This window comes from Staurois parvus, unplaced genomic scaffold, assembly GCF_062004578.1.
Source record: "Staurois parvus isolate SC_StPar_1 unplaced genomic scaffold, SC_StPar_1.0 ptg000819l, whole genome shotgun sequence".
Lineage (NCBI taxonomy): Eukaryota > Metazoa > Chordata > Amphibia > Anura > Ranidae > Staurois > Staurois parvus.
In genome coordinates, this window is record NW_028318615.1 from 312,644 (window position 1) to 333,607 (window position 20,964).

The following is a 20,964-nucleotide window of genomic DNA, read 5'->3' on the forward strand; positions in this document are numbered from 1 at the left end:
TCTTGTATGTCTTCCATTTTCTAATTATTGCTCCCACAGTTGATTTCTTCACACCAAGCTGCTTGCCTATTGCAGATTCAGTCTTCTCAGCCTGGTGCAGGTCTACAATTTTGTTTCTGGTGTCCTTTGACAGCTCTTTGGTCTTCACCATAGTGGAGTTTGGAGTGTGACTGTTTGAGGTTGTGGACAGGTGTCTTTTATACTGATAACAAGTTCAAACAGGTGCCATTGATACAGGTAATGAGTGCAGGACAGAGGAGCCTCTTAAAGAAGAAGGTACAGGTCTGTGAGAGCCAGAAATCTTGCTTGTTTGTAGGTGACCAAATACTTATTTTCCACCATAATTTGCAAATAAATTCTTTCCAGATCAGCCAATGAGATTGTCTGGATTTGTTTTCTCATTTTGTCTCTCATAGTTGAGGTCTCCCTATGATGCCAATTACAGGCCTCTCTCATCTCTGTAAGTGGGAGAACTTGTACAATTGGTGGGGACTAAATACTTTTTTGCCCCACTGTATATATATATATGTGAAAACTAATAAAAATTGTTAATACAAAAATAAAAAATAAAGGTAAGTATAACCATATATTATAAGTGGGCGCTGATATGAGCGCAAAAGTAGTGCAGTGGAAATACGTCTATGAATGACGTAACAGTAATAACGTGACAGTCCTAGTGAGTCCAATCACAAAATAATGATGTCCATCATGCAAGGTGATCCGTGCTTCGTGACCATCAATACTGGTGCCAAGATCTGGTGAGGTGATGGACTTACCAGAAGTACATATAATATGCGCATTATATGTATATTCTTATGATGGGGTCATCGGATCTGGTCTGAGGCTGCGGGGTCATCAGGCTCAGCAGTGGACACTCAAGATGATAACTCACACTCGGGGGTCTCACTCCGCTCACAGACTCATCAGGCAGCTCTAAGCATTGACTCCACACTCCTAAATGGCTCCACCTTGTGAGGCTCGCAATAATCAAGCCAAGATGTAATTTGCACCATTTTGCGCTCATATCAGCGGCCACTTACAGCTGCAAGAAAAAGTATGTGAACCCCTTGGGATTACGTGGAGTTTTGCATGAATTGGGCATAAAATGTCTGAATGTCATCTAAGTCACAACAATAGAAGAACACAGTCTGCTGAACATAATACTACACAAACATTAGATGTTGCCATGGTTTAATTGCACATAACATGTAAACATTCACAGTGCAGGGAGGAAAAAGTATGTGAACCTTTGGACTTAATAACTGGTTGACCCTCCTTTGGCAGCAATAACCTCAACCAAACGTTTCCTGTAGTTGCAGATCAGACCTGCACAACGATCTGGAGTAATTTTGGACCACTCCTCTTCACAAAACTGTTTCAGTGTAGCAATATTCTTGGGATGTCTGGTGTAAATCGCTCTCTTAAGGTCATGCCACAGCATTTCAATCGGGTTGAGGTCAGGACTCTGACTGGGCCACTCCAGAAGGCGTATTCTGTGCTGTTGCAGCCATTGTTTTGTTGAATGACTTGTATGCTTTGGGTCATTTTCCTGTTGCATCACCCATCCTCTGCGGAGCTTCAGTTGGCGGACAGATGGTCGTACGTTTTCCTGCAAAATGTCTTGATAAACTCTGGAATTCATTTTCCCATCAATGACAACAATCCCTCCAGGCCCTGAGGCAGCCCCAAACCATGATGCTCCCTCCGCCATGTTTCACAGTGGGGATGAGGTTTTGATGTTGGTGTGCTGTGCCTTTTTTTCTCCACACATAGTGTTGTGTGTTCTTCCCAAACAACTCAATCTTGGTTTCATCTGTCCACAGTATATTCTGCCAGTAGTGCTGTGGAACATCCAGGTGCTCTTTTGCAAACTTCAAACACGCTGCAATCTTCTTTTTGGACAGCAATGGCTTCCTCCGTGGTGTCCTCCCATGTACTCCATTCTTGTTCAATGTTTTCCTTATTGTAGATGTGTCAACAAAAATGTTAGCATGTGCCAGAGATTTCTGTAGGTCTTTAGCTGACACTCTGGGATTCTTCTTTACCTCATGCAGCATTCTGCGCTGTGCTCTTGCAGTCATTTTTACAGGATGACCACGCCTAGGGAGAGTAGCAACAGTGCTAAACTTTCTCCATTTGTAGACAGTCTGTCTTACCGTGGACACATGAACATCAAGGCTTTTGGAGATACTTTTGTAACCCTTTCCAGCTTCATGCAGGTCAACAATTCTTGATGGTAGGTCTTCTGAGAGCTCTTTTCTGCGAGGCATGGTTCACATCAGACAGTGCTTCTTGAAACCAGTAAACCCAAAACAGGTGTGTGTGTTTTTTAAGGGCAGGACAGCTGTCAGCAACACATCCAATATCATCACACTGATTGGAGTCAAGGTTGGCTCACTCCTGGCTCCAATTAGCTCTGGGAGAAGTCATTAAGCTAGGGCCTCACATACTTTTTCCTCCCTGCACTGTGAATGTTTACATATTATTAGCAATTAAACCATGGCAACATCTAATGTTTGTGTAGTATTATGTTCAGCAGACTGTGTTCTTCTATTGTTGTGACTTAGATGATGTTCAGAGCACATTTTATGCCCAATTCATGCAAAACTCCACGTAATCCCAAGGGGTTCACATACTTTTTCTTGCAACTGTATGGTTATACTTACCTTTATAAGATATATGTTTTTTAGCGCTGCATATTTTTTTCTATAAATTATACAGTGTAAGGGTCAGGACTTATAATATTGGTATTCAGTAATCAGTGGAAGATTAAATGTTTACTGTAGACAAGTTGCAGAGATCCCACACCGCTGCCTCCCATCTCCTGAGACTGCACTCAGTGACTTGGGTCTGAGACACTACAGACATATCCCTCCACCCGGCACAGCCAGCAGATAACAGAGAAGGTCCCCTGGAGGAGTCAGGCACAAGGCAGGAGACCCCAGTCACATGTCCTGGGTGCCTACATTATGTAATGCTTATTGTAAAAATCAACATTTTGCTGCCAGCTGAACCCCAGAACCTCCATAAATCCAGTCTAGATACATAAATTGTGTCTGCAGCACAGAGAAGGAAGATCACACTGTTCAACAGGTAAAAAGTTTTGGGCATAAAATTAGCTAATCTTACATAATTTTGGGGTGCTGAAAACGAAAATGACCCTAAAAAATGTTGATTGGCTCTAGTTTCCATGATATATTCACCCATCTAATGACGTAAGCTATTCAAAATTATGATGCAACTTCAGCTGCATATTGCGCAATTGATACTGGTGACCAATAGAAAATGTCATGTATACTGAGATGATGCAATATTAGCCTTTAATTGCATCACTTCACTGCATAAAAGCTGCAGTATCTGTAGCTGATTGTAGTTCGACAGCGTCTTTACATTTGGTTTTCTGCTTATATAGGCTACTCAGTAATGCCTCGAACTTGTGTGAATAAAGCAGATAATTTCTGCTATATCTGCGGTGAAATAACTTTTATCTCACAAAAAAAGAGGATAACAGGAATGATTAAGAAAGCCTACAACTTGTATTTTGGCTGCAAGATAGGAGACCAGGACAAGAGCTGGGCACCACATATATGCTGCAATTCTTGTGGGACGGCACTGGAGCAATGGTTGAATGGAAAAAAGGCATCTATGCCTTTCGCTGTGCCAATGATTTGGAGAGAGCCAACAGATCATGTTAGTAATTGTTACTTTTGTATGGTGCCTCCAATTGTAAAAGGGCTAAATAAGAAGAAAAAGTTATCTGTGCACTATCCAAATATTCCATCGGCACTACGTCCAGTTCCTCATGGAGAGGGGCTACCAATTCCTAAAGCACCAGAATCCTTCGTGGTTGAGTCAAGTGAGGAAGAACCTGAAGCGTGTAGTCACGTGCAGTTGTAAGAGATAGCCCTTTCCTCGAATACAAGAGAAAAGCCAAGAGAAGCAAAACCGACACAAACTGAAGACAAAACTAGTGAGAATCCTAAGTATTAAAATGATTCAACTTAGCTTATGGCTATAATTTTTCTTGGTAATCCTATGCAATATATTATGCCATTTAGGCTTTGTTATGTAGTCAATATCACTTGCTTTATATTTGTGGAAAGACATTTATCTATATAATTATTGTGCATTATGTAGTCATTACGCCTATAGTAGAAAACTTTCCGTTTACAGAACAACTAGAGCCAATTGACAAATTTCATTGTTATATTTGAACTCGGAATGTGAAATTCATTAAGAAATGGATCCTTTTGTTTCCAAAACTGGCAAAAAATAAAAATTTGTTGAACAGTGTTATCCGAGAGAAATCCAGGAATACAGGACGGGGAACACAGCTCAGGAAAGTGACCAGGAGATTACAGGCTGATATCACCCAGTCCCCGCCCTACTCTGGACCAATCAGTGAGCAGTATGGGTGGAGGAATGGATTTAGTGTTCATGACCCACCTGTGCTGATCTCTGTAGGAGTGTCCTCCTCTATAAATGTCCCCGTTATTCCATCCTCCTCCATAGACTGCTGATCATCCCTCACATACGCCTCTTCTTCTTCTGCTTTCACCTCAAATTTTATATCTATCAGATCTTCACCCTAAATCAATGGAAGAAAAGAAAATAACATCTGTAAGACATAAGCGTTAATATTGTTACATCACATAAAAACTCCACACATTGTCTCTATGAATCCATGTTCTAGATGCTCCATCCCACCAACCTTGTAACAATGAGGGATGGTGTGATCTTCCTGTGTGGAATCCCGGGAATACAGAGGACAGGTACATCTCTCTGGTGGGTTCCTGGTATTAGGTGGCTCCATCATATCCTTGTGTCCTTCTGAAAACTCCTCCATCACTCCATACTCCTCATCATCCTCTTTATACTCTTCTTTAACATCAATATTCTCATCCCCGAGGATTCCACTCTGAAAGATATAATAAAACATTCATTGTAACAAACATGCTGTGTATAAATCACAACTACCAATAATTGTCATCATCTACCTGATGATGGTGAGGGATGGTGTGACCTTCCTGTGTGGAATCCCGGGAATCCAGAGGACGGGGACATCTCTCTGGTGGGTTCCTGGTATTAGGTGGCTCCATCATATCCTTGTGTCCTTCTGAAAACTCCTCCATCACTCCATACTCCTCATCCTCCTCTTTATACTCTTCTTTAACATCAATATTCTCATCCCCGAGGATTCCACTCTGAAAGATATAATAAAACATTCATTGTAACAAACATGCTGTGTATAAATCACAACTACCAATAATTGTCACTCATCTACCTGATGATGGTGAGGGATGGTGTGACCTTCCTGTTTGGAATCCCGGGAATACAGAGGACGGGGACATCTCTCTGGTGGGTTCCCATGACTGGATCCATCTGTAGGAAACACACACACTGACTGAATCCATTGTTTCTATGTGTTTATCAGATGATGGGGGATCTAGGTGGATCCTCCGTACTGCTCTCTCCTTTACAATAAAGTCTCCTCTTACCCGGTGATGTGAGGGGCGGCTGATTGTCCATCATGACGTCCTTGTAGAGATCCTTGTGTCCTTCTAAATACTCCCACTCCTCCATGGAGAAATAGACAGTGACACCCTGACACCTTATAGGAACCTGACACACACAATGATACAGTCACCATCCAGACACATCCCTTGTCTGTTACTGGAGAATGTCCCAGAATTCCCGGCACCGCTCACCTCTCCTGTCAGCAGCTCAGTGATCTCTCTGGTGACTTCTAGAATCTTCTTCTTCTTTCTCTCTTCTATCAGGGAGGGAGGTGGAGGCAATGTGATGTCATATGATCTCCAGACTTCACAGGAGGAAAACTCTACATCTGAACACAAAGAGTCACATCAAATGATATTCCCAGAATCCTCCTCACCTCTCCATTCAGGTCTCCATTTTATTAAAGCCCCACTTCAGGCTGAGGTATAATTCCCCCCACAGGACCCCCACACTACGCAGGGTATAGGCTTGTTGCAGCATTCTGATGTCATTACATACAACGCAGGACCAACAGTCCCACTTTACATGTGAGGATACCAAGGGACCCCACATCCTAAGAGCATCAGAAAAATGTCAGATGGAGGGACATTGGGAGGAGGAGCTGTGAGGTCAGTGTGATGTCATAGGATTCTCTGATTCTGAATGGAGGGACATTGGGAGGAGGAGCTGTGAGGTCAGTGTGATGTCATAGGATTTTCTGACTCTGGATGGAGGGACATTGGGAGGAGGAGCTGTGAGGTCAGTGTGATGTCATAGGATTCTCTGACTCTGGATAGAGGGACATTGGGAGGAGGAGCTGTGAGGTCAGTGTGATGTCATAGGATTCTCTGATTCTGGATGGAGGGACATTGGGAGGAGGAGCTGTGAGGTCAGTGTGATGTCATAGGAGATATAGACTCTGGATGGAGGGACATTTGGATGGGGAGATTTGAGGGGTCCTCTATATGAGGCTCCTCTACAAACCAAATCCTTGTTCCTGGGTGCGTCCTACCTCTCCTAAACTGAAGAGTGAACTTTGACCTTTACCATCGAGAAACTTGTCCGGAATCTGTGGAAGTAAGCTGTCATGTGATCAGGTGACGTGCGGAGGAAGGGAGTGTAAATAGCAGACAATAGTCTCCATCATGAAGGAGATGAGGGGGAGGGGAGGAAGTCACTGAAGGTGACCATAGATCCATGGAAATTCAGCGGGTTCAGCAGGGATCGCTCACATTTCCATCCATGTGTGGCCACTGCCGGATAAAAGCCACTCCCCCAGCGGCTGCAGCCAATAGCTTGAGTGCTGATCTGTGTATTCTGAGAGCGGAGGAGTCCCCCCATTGTCAGAATACAAGAGTGCAGCGGGGAGGATTCCCCCATCCACCTCCAATGTGTGGATGGGGGAATCACTTCAGGTTTTATGGTCATCCCGCTGGCTGAACGATAAAACTGAACCATGTAGGCCAGCTTTGGGAGCAAATATATTATCATCAACTCCTCCCCCTGAAGGGGTTCATCTACGTATTACCTCCTCTGCTGCCAGATCCAGGAATGTCTCCTCTCTACTTCCTTATTCATGGAACTTCCTGTCTGGGTAGAAGTCAGAGGACAGACATGACGGGGGTTACTGGGTGTAAATAGAAAATAACATCGTATTACCTCCTCTGCTGCTACTTCCACCAAGGTCTCCTCTATACGTCCTGCCTGTACCTAACATCACTTCCTGTCTGTACCTGACATCACTTCCTGTCTCTACCTGACATCACTTCCTGTCTGTCTTCCATAGAGACTTCCTGTCTGGGTAGAAGTGAGATCCCCACCTTGTGGAGCACAGAGGAACTGCAGCCCCGAGAAGCGTCTGGTAGTGTGACCCCGGCCTTGTGCTGGGTGTGTATGGACTGTAGATCCTTATAGAGGGGTCACCTCCACTCCCACCAAGGGGGACAGAAATATATGACTGCTCGGGGGACACATTTTGGCTCCATTGATTTTGCAGTAAATGTGATTGCATTAGTCCCGTTGATTTTCATATTTCCATGTAATAAAAGGTGTCACACGATGTCGGGTTCCCCTTTCTCTCCTCCCTGAGTGTGTATTTAGAGGCGGAGCTCCTGCTGGAATGGCGGTTGGAGGCGGAGTCTAGGAGGGAGACTGACAGAACCCGCAGCAGACTTGCAGGAGTGAGCGAGGAGGATCCGGTTCCTTTACCATCGGAGATGAGGAGAGTGTGAAGGATGTTTCTGACTCTGGGAGCTGAAAAGCTGGGAGTCCTATTGGTGTGATGAGGGGGAAGCACTACTAGGGGGCGCCCTCACCATCCCGTGTACAAGAGGTGGAAGAAGGCGTGGCTACACTACAGCCCACACAATTTGGAGGGCGGAGCACTTTCGCACCTTATCAACTTTTCACTGATTGGTGGATTTTTGGAGTAAAATAAGTGGATTGAAGTAGCTGCAAAGTGGAAGCGGTGGACTTGCAGAGAACACTATACTGAGCACACAATATTGTCTGTCTCCATGGATTTGCACAGGATTTGAGATGATTTCCTATAGCAGCAAATCTGATGAGATGAATGAATGTAGCGCCCCCTCCTGGTCAGGTCTAGGATGTGTAGTCAGGTAAAGCATAGCTGTGTTTCTCTGCTCACCAGAGAGGCTGTCAGGTAAATTCAGTCGGTATTCTGATTTACAGAGAGCTGTGATTGATTAGTCAGGGCTGCTCATGCTGCTCTGGTTCTGTTGGAGTTTGTCTGAGTTCTTCCTGCCTTCAGGAAGCTATGAGAGTCTTCCAGAACATGGGAATTGGCTAGACAAATGACCGGCATGAATATGGATACAGTCCTGACCAATTGCAGGGGAGGGTGGCCCCATTGCATGCTGGGAGTGGTATTTATACTCTGAGAGCACATGGGTTCAGTGTCTTTCCTGGGAGAGGATTGCACCAGCCAGGCTGGAGGCAGGCTGCCTCGCCTGGCACTTGCTGTTATGTGGCCTCGGGTGGGTGACCTGAGGGCCTGAAGTTAGAGAGAGTGACCCTGATTCTACAGTAAGCTGACTGAGGGGAGCTGTCTGCCAAAGCTCTGTCTGGTGTCACTGGAGAGAGTGGCTTGGAAGATTGGAAGGAGGCAACCATTCTGTCCTTGGACCTGTGAGTGCAAACTCTGAGAGATCTGGGGGGCTCTGTGTGCTTGTTACCCCTCTGGTGCTTGATAGTCAGCCTGGGTCTGAGAAAGGGAGCCCTGCCTAGTGTTCTGCAGAGCTTGTCCAAGTATTGCTACTGCTAATGGGACTTGGCTCTCCTACAACTACTTGCTGCTATTTGTTACTGAGAAGTCTGCTATCTACTGTCAGCCGAGACTTCACAAGTGTTCTACTAAGAGATCAGCTAGATGTCCTCAGTGTGAAGAGTTCTGATTCTGGAGGATCCGACTACATTCCCCATCCCTATCCCCAGTTCTACAATAAACTCCAAACACAAAACATCCCATAGACTGGTCATTGGAGACAACGAGCAGAAGTGTGTGTGTTTGCCTTGCTGTGGGGCAAAGCAAAGGGAAACCAGGGGCAACATTCAGCTCCTTCTGAGGTAGTGCTACATGAAGTCAGTGTAAAGTGGAAGCAGTAGATCTGCAGGGAACTGCATCTTGAGCACAAAACACTTTGTTGTATATGAATTTGCATATTGTTCAGTATTCTTAATTTACTGGCAAACAACACAAGATCAATTGAAGTAGGTGTAAAGTGGAAGCAGTAGATCCACAGAGAATAATATTTTGAGTTGGGATGGGCTGACGGTTCAAGTCAAACATAAGATCGACTCGAACATTAACTGTTTGAGTGTTCACCATTATGCAGGAAGTTTGCCCGCGTGCCCAAACAATGTAAAACATGCTTTGTGATTGGCCAAAACATTGCACCTGACCTGTGGTCAGGTGCAATGCTTTGGCCAATAACAGGTGAGTTCTCAGGGAGAGCCATGATTGGCCAAAGTGCTGGCCGTATTATTGAACCACAACATGCAGAAGAAGTGGTGGAGTGGATAAGTCAGTCATCCTCATCCTCTGTCATCCAGGCTCATACTATTTTGCCTTCCACCACAGCTGCCAAAGTGTCCTGTTCCTCCGGCTCCTTGTCCACCACAGCTGCTCCTTCCGTAGCCCCACCATCATGCATGGAGGAGTCACCAGAATGATTGGATCATAGTGTCAGTCCCATGCTGCTGGAGGATGTGCAGCGATCTGAATGCTGTGATGTTGGGTCCCAGGATGAGGAAAGGAGTGACGTGAGCCTAGAGAGAGGGGGCGCCAGTGAGGGAAAAGAAATTGTCAGTCCTGTTCCCCCAGCCGCAGCACACTGCCAAGTTGGCCCCATTGATGAGGAGGATGGGGATGATGAGGTCACTGACCATACTTGGGTGCCTGAGAGAACAGAGGAGGACAGTGAGGAGGAGGCAGAACTCCAACAAGGCAGGAGGTCCTCCAGGGACAGGCATAAGGGCAGCCAACCAATGGCATCACACAACAGAGCTCCACAGGTGGGGGGCGCTGCTGACTCCATGCAGACTTCCACAAGTTCTCTGGTGTGGGCTTTCTTCAACACATGTGCAGCATTGCTGTTTGCAGTCTTTGACTAAAGCAGACCAAGCGTGGCCAAAACACCAGCCACTTGGGCACCACATGATTGACAAGACGTATGATGAGCTGCCATGCAGCCCGCTGGTAACAGCACCTGAAAGACCCAGAAAAAGTGCAGACTTCTCCTTGCTCCTCATCTGGGATCTCTACTATAAAACGTCAGGTCTTCTCAACAGCCTCCACTGAGAGGAGTGATGGTACAGCAGTGGGTGGCCCATCTGACAGCAGGACACCACCTGTTCATTTCAGCAGGAACATTTCACTACCCCATTTGCTGAACCGTGAAAAATAGACTGTCCCAGCCATCCACATTCTATCCTGGCCAAATTGCTGCGTTACAACTGCTGCCTTTCCATCTGGTGGACTCTTCCCCCTTCCGGGAATTTGCAGAATGTTCTGTATCACAGTGACAGGTTCCGAAAAGACAATTCATTTCATACAAGGCCATTCCAGCTCTGTACCATCATGTGGAAGGTCATGTTTTGGCCTTGTTGGACAAGGAGGTCAGCAGCAAGGTCCACATTACTGACACGTGGTCCAGCAGGCACAGTCAGGGATGGTACATATCCGTCACGGCACACTGGGTGACTCTGCTAGCAGCTGGGAAGGATGCAGGACAGGGTTCAGTTCTGGAGCTTGTTCCACCACCATGCCTCCAAAAACCTGGTGGTGATTCTGCCACATCTGTCTGCTCCACCCCCTCCCCTTCCTCTTCCTCTATGGCCTCTTCTGCTGAATTGTCATCTCCACTGGCTTCCACTCACCCAATGAATCAAATTCAAAATACTAACAACTTACAAAACCATCCACAACTCTGCCCCCAGCTATGTCACCAACCTGGTCTTAAAATACCAACCAAACCGGTCTCTTCGGTCCTCTCAAGACCTCCTGCTCTCTGACTCCCATGCTCACCTCCAGGACTTCCCCTGAGCCTCTTCCATCCTATGGTACTCCCTACCCCAATCTGTCCAACTATCTCCTACTTTATCCACCTTTAGAGGATCCCTGAAATCCTTCTCTGTAAAGAAGCCTCTCCTGCTTCTAACAAATACACTGTGTTTTAGTTCCTCCATCGGCCCATTGCCCAGTTATGACCTTTGTATCACTTCACCCTCCCTCTTAGATTGTAAGCTCCCACGAGCCGGCCCCCTGATTCCTCCTGTACCAAATTGTATTGTAGCTGTACTGTCTCCCATCATGTTGTAAAGCGCTGCGCAGACTGTTGTCACTCTATATATCCTGTATAATAATCCGATGATAATGATTCTGTACTGAAGTGTACCCTGGATACAGCATTGTGCTAATATCAGGTCACAATGTCACCAAACATGGTATGAATGAATCTCATTCTGATACTAGTGAGCTGTGATTGGCCCACAGCTATCACATGGTACCTGGGCCAATCACAGCACCCTCTACTATGTGATGTAGTGGTAGCCAATCACAGATCACTAGTAATCACAGCTGTCATGAATGACACTCTGTATAAAGCATTGCTGACACGGTGATCATCATTGTAAAGAGAATCCCTGATCCCCCCTAGAGTAGTGCAGTGCTGCTATGGACACTACTCTGAGGGAAAAAAAGTTTAAAAAATTGAAAATGTTTTTATTGGGTTTTTTTTGGTTCTATTTTTTATCATACTGACACCAGTCAGGTCCCTGATCACCGCCACATCAGTCACGTGAGTTTGTAGAAAAAAAAGTGAAAAAATATTTAATTTCTTTATTTTCCCAAAAATTGTGACCAAAACTGCCAACTTCAAAAAAACTAGGATTTATTTTTACCAAAGACGTAGCAGAATACATTTTGGCTGAAATTTATAAGGAAACATTTTTTTTCCTTTTGGATGTTTTATAATAGAAAATATTGGGGGGGGTTTTCTTAAATGTTCATTTTTTTCATTTATATAATAAAAAATAAAAACCTCAGTGGGGATCAAATAACACCAAAACAAAGCTCCATTTATGTGAAACAAATTTTATATATATATATATTTCATTTGCACACATTGTTGCATGACCGAGCAATTACCAAGTAGCGTAGTGCCAAATAGCAAAAAATAACCCCTCCCTACTGGGCACTTATACCCCCTTCCTGCCCAGGCCAATTTTAAGCTTTCAGCGCTGTTGCACTTTGAATGACAATTGCGCTGTCATGCAACACTGTACCCATATGAAATTGTTAGCATTTTTTGAGACAGATAGAGATTTCTTTTGGTGGTATTTAATTGTTGCTGGGTGTTTTATATTTTGCGATATAAACAAAAAAAGAGCAAAACATTTGAAAAAAGTTTTCTTTGTTTCTATTATAAAATTTTATAAACAGGTAAGTTTTCTCCTCCACTGATGTGCGTTGATAAGGCTGCACTGATAGGCGGCACTGATGGGCGGCACTGATATGCAACAATGATGGGCACTGATAGGCGGCACTGACTGATGGGTACTGATGGGTGGTACTACTGGGCAGCACTGATGGGTGGCACTGCTGGGCACAGGTGGGCAACACTGATGGGCACAGGTGGATGGCACTACTAGGCACTGCTGGGCACAGCTGGTAGGCACTACTGATGATCGGTGCCGATCCATCCTCTGACAATTGCCAGTTATTGCCAGTACTTTCCTCATGCTGTGACAGTGTGAGGAAAGTGCAGCCAATAACCAGCAACTGCATTTCCCGGTGATCTGCTGTCATTGGACACAGCTGATCACGTGCTAAAAGGCCGCTGTGATTGGCTTTTTACCACATCACATGATCAGCAGTGTCCGTAGGACGCAGAGATCACCGGGTGCACGCCCCAAGGGTGCGTCTCTGTGAGGACATCATATGTTGCCCTCCCAGGACTGGACAACCATGCTGTAGCCGTCATTCAGTTATACGCAGTTGACAAGCGGTTAAAGTGGATCTGCACTTCATCTGAACACCACACACCAAAAATACTATTTAATTCATTGGTAATATTCAAAGCAAACTCCCCCATCCATCCATCCATCCATCCATCCCTCCGTGTCTTCAGGATTTATTTTGCTGAGAAATCATTTTGAAAAACATCACCCCAGCATTTCTGTCAGTAGCCATCTTGAGTAAGGGCAGATGATTCCTGTAGCATTTACTTCCTGGAATCCATCAGCCCTTAGCTTAGGCATTGGCTGAGCGGAGAACCCTCCCTCCCCTTCCGAAGACTGTTGGGGTGTATGACATCATTTTCCTAGGCAGGAAACCAGGAAGTGAGTAACAATATGTAAAAAAAAAACATTCAAAACAAGTAAATATGATCTACTTTCCTATCTATATACCGATGCTAGCAGTGTAAGGACTAGAAATAGTCAATGCTGATTGGGAGAGTGAAGTTCCACCTTAAGAGGTTAAAGTGATTTCCTATAATCATCAGCTCCATCTAGTGGCCATAATGCTGTATCTTCCCTGAAATACCTCCTGATGTAAAAATAGTGCAATACAATAATATGGCCACTAGATGGAGCCAATGATGATGTGAAATAAAATAGGGCCAAAACCCGTCCCAGCTGGGCGAACACGGCTCACATTCCTTCAGCTCATTGTTTTATGAACAGACCTCTAAGTGTGACATCTCCCACCACAAAATGTACTCCAACCCGGTCCCACACTTCATCCATGAGAAGGAAATAAACCACACTAGGACTCCGTGTATGGACTACGACTCTTCCTCTCCGGGGCAAACATGGAACACATGACCCTACACATACGTGATCCCACTGCCGCCATCTTGGATTCTGGAATGCGAGTTGTTTATATGATATGAAGAGCTTGATTGTCATCTTTTCATTGTAAGTCCATTTACCACATTAACCCCTCCCCCTCCAGAGCATTTACCCCACCTTCCTGACCAGGCCATTTACCACATTAACCCCTCCCCCTCCAGAGGATTTACCCCACCTTCCTGACCAGGCCATTTACCACATTAACCCCTCCAGAGGATTTACCCCCCCCCCCCCCCTTCCTGACCAGGTCATTTACCACATCAACTCCTCCCCTTCCAGAGGATTTACCCCCCCCTTCCTGACCAGGCCATTTACCACATTAACCCCTCACCCTCTGGAGGAATTACCCCCTCTTCCTGACCAGGCCATTTACCACATTAACCCCTCCCCCTCCAGAGGATTTACCCTCCTCTTCCTGACAAAGCCATTTACCACATTAACCCCTCCCCCTCCAGAGGATTTACCCTCCTCTTCCTGACCAAGCCATTTACCACATTAACCCCTCCCCCTCCAGAGGATTTACCCTCCTCTTCCTGACCAAGCCATTTACCCCATCAACCCCTCCACCTTCTGAGGATTTGCCCCCCTTCCTGGCCATGCCATTTACCACATTAACCCCTCCACCTTCTGAGGATTTACCCCCCATCACGGTATAGGGGCCCCGGCCAATTATTAATTCCTGAATAATGATCCTGAGTGTCACGAGTTCTCTGCCAGCCCAGTTATTAATTCCTTGTTCCTTTAATCCCTCCTGGCCATAGGAAGAGCATCCTCCAATTAGTATTCTACTCCTGTGTGCCAAAGGCCCCTAGCTGCAATTAATGTGTCCCCTCCACAAAAGGTCCCAAATTCAATTAGTGTATCCTCCCCATTGTTATCCCTTTTACAGCTACAAATCCAATTATTGTGTTTCCTTGTCCATCCTGTCCAGTCTTTTGCCTAAATATAATATCCTCCCCACTGTCCTCCTGTTTACAGCTACAAATTCAATTACTGTAGTTCTGTTCCTGTCCATTCTCTCCATTGTCATTCAAAATGTCCCTAAACTCAATTAAGGTAGTCCCTCCATTGTCATCCTGCTAATGACCCCCCTCCACCTCTCATCCTGCTCAGGGGGTTTAAGAGGTCAGTGTTGGTCTCTCCTGATGAGCCATTCTGCTGTGCAGCCACTGAGGGGTCCAACTGTAGCTGGACTCTAGTGGTCCAGGCTCTGCCTGAGCCCCATTGGAGGAAGGGGGACCCCAGAAGCCGCATCAGCTCTACATGAGCTTACCACACCAGCTCTGCCTGAGACACTGCCAGCTCTATCTGGGACACTGCCAGCTCTATCTGGGACTATCACACCAGCTCTGCCTGAGACGCTGCCAGCTCTATCTGGGACTATCACATCAGCTCTGCCTGAGACGCTGCCAGCTCCATCTGGGACTATCACATCAGCTCTGCCTGAGACGCTGCCAGCTCTATCTGGGACTATCACACCAGCTCTATCTGGGACTATCACACCAGCTCTGCCTGAGACGCTGCCAGCTCTATCTGGGACTATCACACCAGCTCTATCTGGGACTATCACACCAGCTCTGCCTGAGACACTGCCAGCTCTATCTGGGACTATCACACCAGCTCTATCTGGGACTATCACACCAGCTCTATCTGGGACTATCACATCAGCTCTTCCTGAGACGCTGCCAGCTCTATCTGGGACTATCACATCAGCTGTGCCTGAGTCACTGCCAGCTCTATCTGGGACACTGCCAGCTCTATCTGGGACTATCACACCAGCTCTGCCTGAGACGCTGAGAGCTCTATCTGGGACTATCACATCAGCTCTATCTGGGACTATCACACCAGCTCTGCCTGAGACGCTGCCAGCTCTATCTGGGACTATCACACCAGCTCTGTCTGAGATGCTGCCAGCTCTATCTGGGACTATCACCTCAGCTCTGCCTGAGCTTACCACACCAGCTCTATCTGGGACTATCACACCAGCTCTGCCTGAGACACTGCCAGCTCTATCTGGGACTATCACATCAGCTCTGCCCGAGACACTGCCAGCTCTATCTGGGACTATCACACCAGCTCTGCCCGAGACACTGCCAGCTCTGTCTGGGACTATCACCTCAGCTCTGCCTGAGCTTACCACACCAGCTCTATCTGGGACTATCACACCAGCTCTGTCTGAGATGCTGCCAGCTCTATCTGGGACTATCACACCAGCTCTATCTGGGACTATCACACCAGCTCTGTCTGAGATGCTGCCAGCTCTATCTGGGACTATCACCTCAGCTCTGCCTGAGCTTACCACACCAGCTCTATCTGGGACTATCACACCAGCTCTGTCTGAGATGCTGCCAGCTCTATCTGGGACTATCACCTCAGCTCTGCCTGAGCTTACCACACCAGCTCTATCTGGGACTATCACACCAGCTCTGTCTGAGATGCTGCAAGCTCTATCTGGGACTATCACCTCAGCTCTGCCTGAGCTTACCACACCAGCTCTATCTGGGACTATCACACCAGCTCTGTCTGAGATGCTGCCAGCTCTATCTGGGACTATCACCTCAGCTCTGCCTGAGCTTACCACACCAGCTCTATCTGGGACTATCACATCAGCTCTGCCCGAGACGCTGCCAGCTCTATCTGGGACTATCACACCAGCTCTATCTGGGACTATCACATCAGCTCTGCCTGAGACGCTGCCAGCTCTATCTGGGACTATCACCTCAGCTCTGCCTGAGCTTACCACACCAGCTCTATCTGGGACTATCACACCAGCTCTGACTGAGACGCTGCCAGCTCTATCTGGGACTATCACATCAGCTCTGCCTGAGACACTGCCAGCTCTATCTGGGACTATCACACCAGCTCTGCCTGAGACACTGCCAGCTCTATCTGGGACTATCACACCAGCTCTATCTGGGACTATCACACCAGCTCTATCTGGGACTATCACACCAGCTCTATCTGGGACTATCACACCAGCTGTGCCTGAGACGCTGCCAGCTCTATCTGGGACTATCACACCAGCTCTATCTGGGACTATCACACCAGCTCTATCTGGGACTATCACACCAGCTCTATCTGGGACTATCACACCAGCTCTGCCTGAGACGCTGCCAGCTCTATCTGGGACTATCACACCAGCTCTGCCCGAGACGCTGCCAGCTCTATCTGGGACTATCACACCAGCTCTGCATGCATGTATGCCTCTCCTGTGTTATCTGACCTGTTTATGAACTGCCTCTTACCTCCCTGTTGGACTACAAACTGCTGTAGAGACTTTAACTTTGCCCATCGGGGCTGAATTACAAAGTATTCTGGGCTCTCTCTCTCTCCACTACTCCCCATTGAGTGATTTTTGTCTCTTTTAATAAAGCTTTAAATGTTTGCCCTCTGCTTTGTGTGTTCTGTCCTGCCTACCCTCCCTCACACCCCCCCCCCTTACTGACAAGGCCATTTACCACATTAACCCCCCCTCCGGAGGATTTATACCCCTTCCTGACCAGGCCATTTACTACATTAACCCCTCCAGAGGATTTACCCCCCTCCCTGACAAGGCCATTTACCACATTATCCCCTCTGGAGGATTTACCACCCCCCCCCCCCCCTTCCTGACCAGGCCATTTTCTTGTGATACGGCACTGTGTTAACTTCACTGACAATTGCACGGTCATGCTACGCTGCACCCAAATGAAATTTACATCCTTTTTTGCCCACAATTGGATCTTTCTTTCGGTGGTATTTGATCACCTGTGCATGTTTTATTTTTTGTGCTCTAAAAAAAGACGACAATTTTGAGAAAAAAAAATATTTTGGACTTTTTGCTATTAAACAATAAAAAAACAAATTTCATCATAAATTTCAGCCAAAATGTATTAATTGGTGTTTGATGACACCATGGAGAGTGTCTTTTCTACTATATCACAGTCTATCTGCACAGCGATCTGATGGGACGCAGCACTGCCATCCTCTGAGATGGGGGTTGGAGGAAAGCTGGAGATCTTGGATTGATAGACAAGTGCTGGGTGATCCCTCTGAATTGGGGGTCATAGGATTCTGGGAAGCCCCCCCCCGGTGTTGTACCCTGAAGTGCTGTGTGCTTCATCATGGAGAAGTGTTGGTGGCATCCACATCTGTCATTTCCCTCATAATCGGAGAACCACACAATTCATTGTTTTTGGCTTCACACTTGCTTTATTTTTTCAATTTATGGTGAAACATAAGAGATTGATAGATTTCCATCGTACTATTGTATTGTGACCACTTCATCCATGTCTCTGGGGACCTCTGATCTCCTGGACTACTGCTTCTTCCACCACTTCATCCATGTCTTTGGGGACCTCTGATCTCCTGGTCTACTGCTTCTTCCAGCACTTCATCCATGTCTCTGGGGGCCTCTGATCTCCTGCTTCTTCCACCACTTCATCCATGTCTCTGGGCACCTCTGGTCTCCTGGTCTACTGCTTCTTCCAGCACTTCATCCATGTCTCTGGGGGCCTCTGATCTCCTGCTTCTTCCACCACTTCATCCATGTCTCTGGGCACCTCTGGTCTCCTGCTTCTTCCACCACTTCATCCATGTCTTTGGGGACCTCTGATCTCCTGGTCTACTGCTTCTTCCACCACTTCATCCATGTCTCTGGGGGCCTCTGATCTCCTGCTTCTTCCACCACTTCATCCATGTCTCTGGAGACCTCTGATCTCCTGCTTCTTCCACCACTTCATCCATGTCTCTGGGGGCCTCTGATCTCCTGCTTCTTCCACAACTTCATCCATGTCTCTGGAGACCTATGATTACTTGCTTCTTCCACCACTTCATCTTTGTCTCTGGGGACCTTTGATCTCCTGGTCTACTGCTTCTTCCACCACTTTATCCATGTCTCTGGGGGCCTCTGATCTTCTGGTCTACTGCTTCTTCCACCACTTCATCCATGTCTCTGGGGGCCTCTGATCTCCTGGTGTACTGCTTCTTCCACCACTTCATCCATGTCTCTGGGGGCCTCTGATCTCCTGGTCTACTGCTTCTTCCACCACTTCATCCATTTCTCTGGGGACCTCTGATCTCCTGCTTCTTCTACATCTCTAGGGGCCTCTGATCTCCTGGTCTAATGTACCTTCCATGATGAAGATCAGCCATGGAGTATATCTGAGGTGTATATCAGGGTGTGCTTCTTCCCCACATGAGAACTGGGATGTCCACCAACATTTCCCACACTCAAGGCACTAATACACGTCCAGGGTTGTGTGGGACCTCTGATGTACAGGAAGATAGGACTTCAGTGAGGTACATTTCCCTCACTCAGGACAGGAAAGTGGCTTCTCCCTGTGTAAAATCTCTGATGTCTGGAAAGATGGGACTTCTGCGAAAAACATTTCCCACATTCAGGGCAGGAATATGGCTTCTCCCCGTGTGAGACCTCTGATGTAAGTAAAGATTGGACTTATCTGAAAAACATTTACCGCACTCAGAACAGGAAAGTGGCTTCTCCCCTGTGTGAGATCTCTGATGTGTGTAAAGATGGGACTTAACTGAAAAACATTTCCCGCACTCAGGAGAGGAATATGGTTTCTCCCCTGTGTGAGATCTCTGATGTATGTAAAGATGTGACTTCTGTGTAAAACATTTCCCACACTCAGAACAGGAATACAACTTCTCCCCCGTGTGAGATCTCTGATGTATGTACAGTTCAGACTTCTGTGAAAAACATTTCCCGCACCCAGGACAGGGATATGGAATCTCCCCCGTGTGAGACCTCTGATGTCTGGAAAGATGATACTTATCTGAAAAACATTTCCCGCACTCAGGACAGGAATACGGCTTCTCCCCCGTGTGAGATCTCTGATGTTTGTAAAGATGGGATGTCTGGGAAAAACATTTCCCACACTCAAAACAGGAATACGGCTTGTCCCCTGTGTGAGATCTTTGATGTGTGAAAAGACTGGACTTCACTGAAAAACATTTCCCACACTTAGTACAGGAATACGGCTTGTCCCCCGTGTGAGATCTCTGATGTGTGAAAAGACTGGACTTCACTGAAAAACATTTCCCACACTCAGAACAGGAATATGGCTTTTCCCCCGTATGAGATCTCTGATGTTTGTAAAGATTGGACTTGTCTGAAAAACATTTCCCGCACTCAGGACAGGAATACGGCTTCTCCCCCGTGTGAGATCTTTCATGCACATTAAGACCAGATTTAGATTGCAATCTCTTCCCACACTCAATGCAGGAGAAGCTCTTCCCTGTTGGAAGGCCGGTCCGGTCTCGCACAGTCTGAGGTTCCTCAGGATACGAGGAATCCGATGGTCCATCTACACTGGGTGGTGCCGGATGGACATTGGAGGGAGCCGGGTTTTCTCCTGGACTATACTGTGTGATGTCCTCATCTTCTATTTTCCAGTCTGGAGACAAAGTAAGACAATCCTCGGAGGTTTTCCTCATCTCCCGGCCATGGACTAAAATACAAAGACAAAGAGGATTACTAGACAGGAGCTGATTGGTTCCCCCAAACCAGGACTCCGCCCACATCGGGCAGCTTGGTCTCTGAGGAGCTTACAATTCCACCCTCAAGGGAACTAGGAAATGGCTCCTCTGATCTCCTACCAGGTCATTTCTTTATTCATGGACCTTAGTCAGAGAGTGAGGAAACAACCAGAACTGTCTTTTATAGGAGGGACAGTGATGAGGGGATTATAGGACGAGGGTCCCCACCCCCTCTATCACTCATCGCCATCTTCCCAACACAAGAAGTACTGCACTTCCTTATTTACTCCATGATTTAGTCATGAAGAACAGCAGGGCTGAGCCCCACCAGAGGTCAGAGAGTGAGGATGGGGGGAGAACAACCAAGATGAAGACTGGACTGATCCTGAAGACCACCATCATTGGGGTATTGACTCCTCCCTCATCCTGAAGACCACCATCATTGGGGTATAGACTCCTCCCTCATTATCACTTTCTGTTTAAGGGTCCAAAGTTGGAGGATGTTATCACATTATTATCACCATGTAAAAGTCTGTGCTCCAATCACATCATCCGATATAAAATGTCCAGCTGGTAGGAAATGGGGGGAACAATGAGAATCCATATTATGTGTAT

At 46.6% G+C, this 20,964-nt stretch overlaps 2 protein-coding genes across 2 annotated transcripts in view; both read right to left on the minus strand.

The window, feature by feature from the left end:
* LOC149443970 (uncharacterized) overlaps positions 1-20,964 on the minus strand; it is an 88,765-nt gene that overhangs the window by 11,547 nt on the left and 56,254 nt on the right. Inside the window, exon 3 of the mRNA XM_089655111.1 lies at positions 19,283-20,019. Coding sequence (XP_089511237.1) covers positions 19,283-20,019 — 737 coding nt within the window. The remainder of the gene's footprint in view (positions 1-19,282; positions 20,020-20,964) is intronic.
* Positions 4,308-5,583, minus strand: LOC149443971 (uncharacterized). The gene is made up of 5 exons (XM_089655087.1): positions 5,499-5,583; positions 5,285-5,382; positions 4,998-5,204; positions 4,712-4,918; positions 4,308-4,588 (listed from the first exon to the last, which is right to left on the minus strand). The coding sequence occupies exons 1-5, from the start codon at positions 5,581-5,583 to the stop codon at positions 4,436-4,438; spliced, it is 750 nt and encodes a 249-aa protein (XP_089511213.1). The 3' UTR covers positions 4,308-4,435.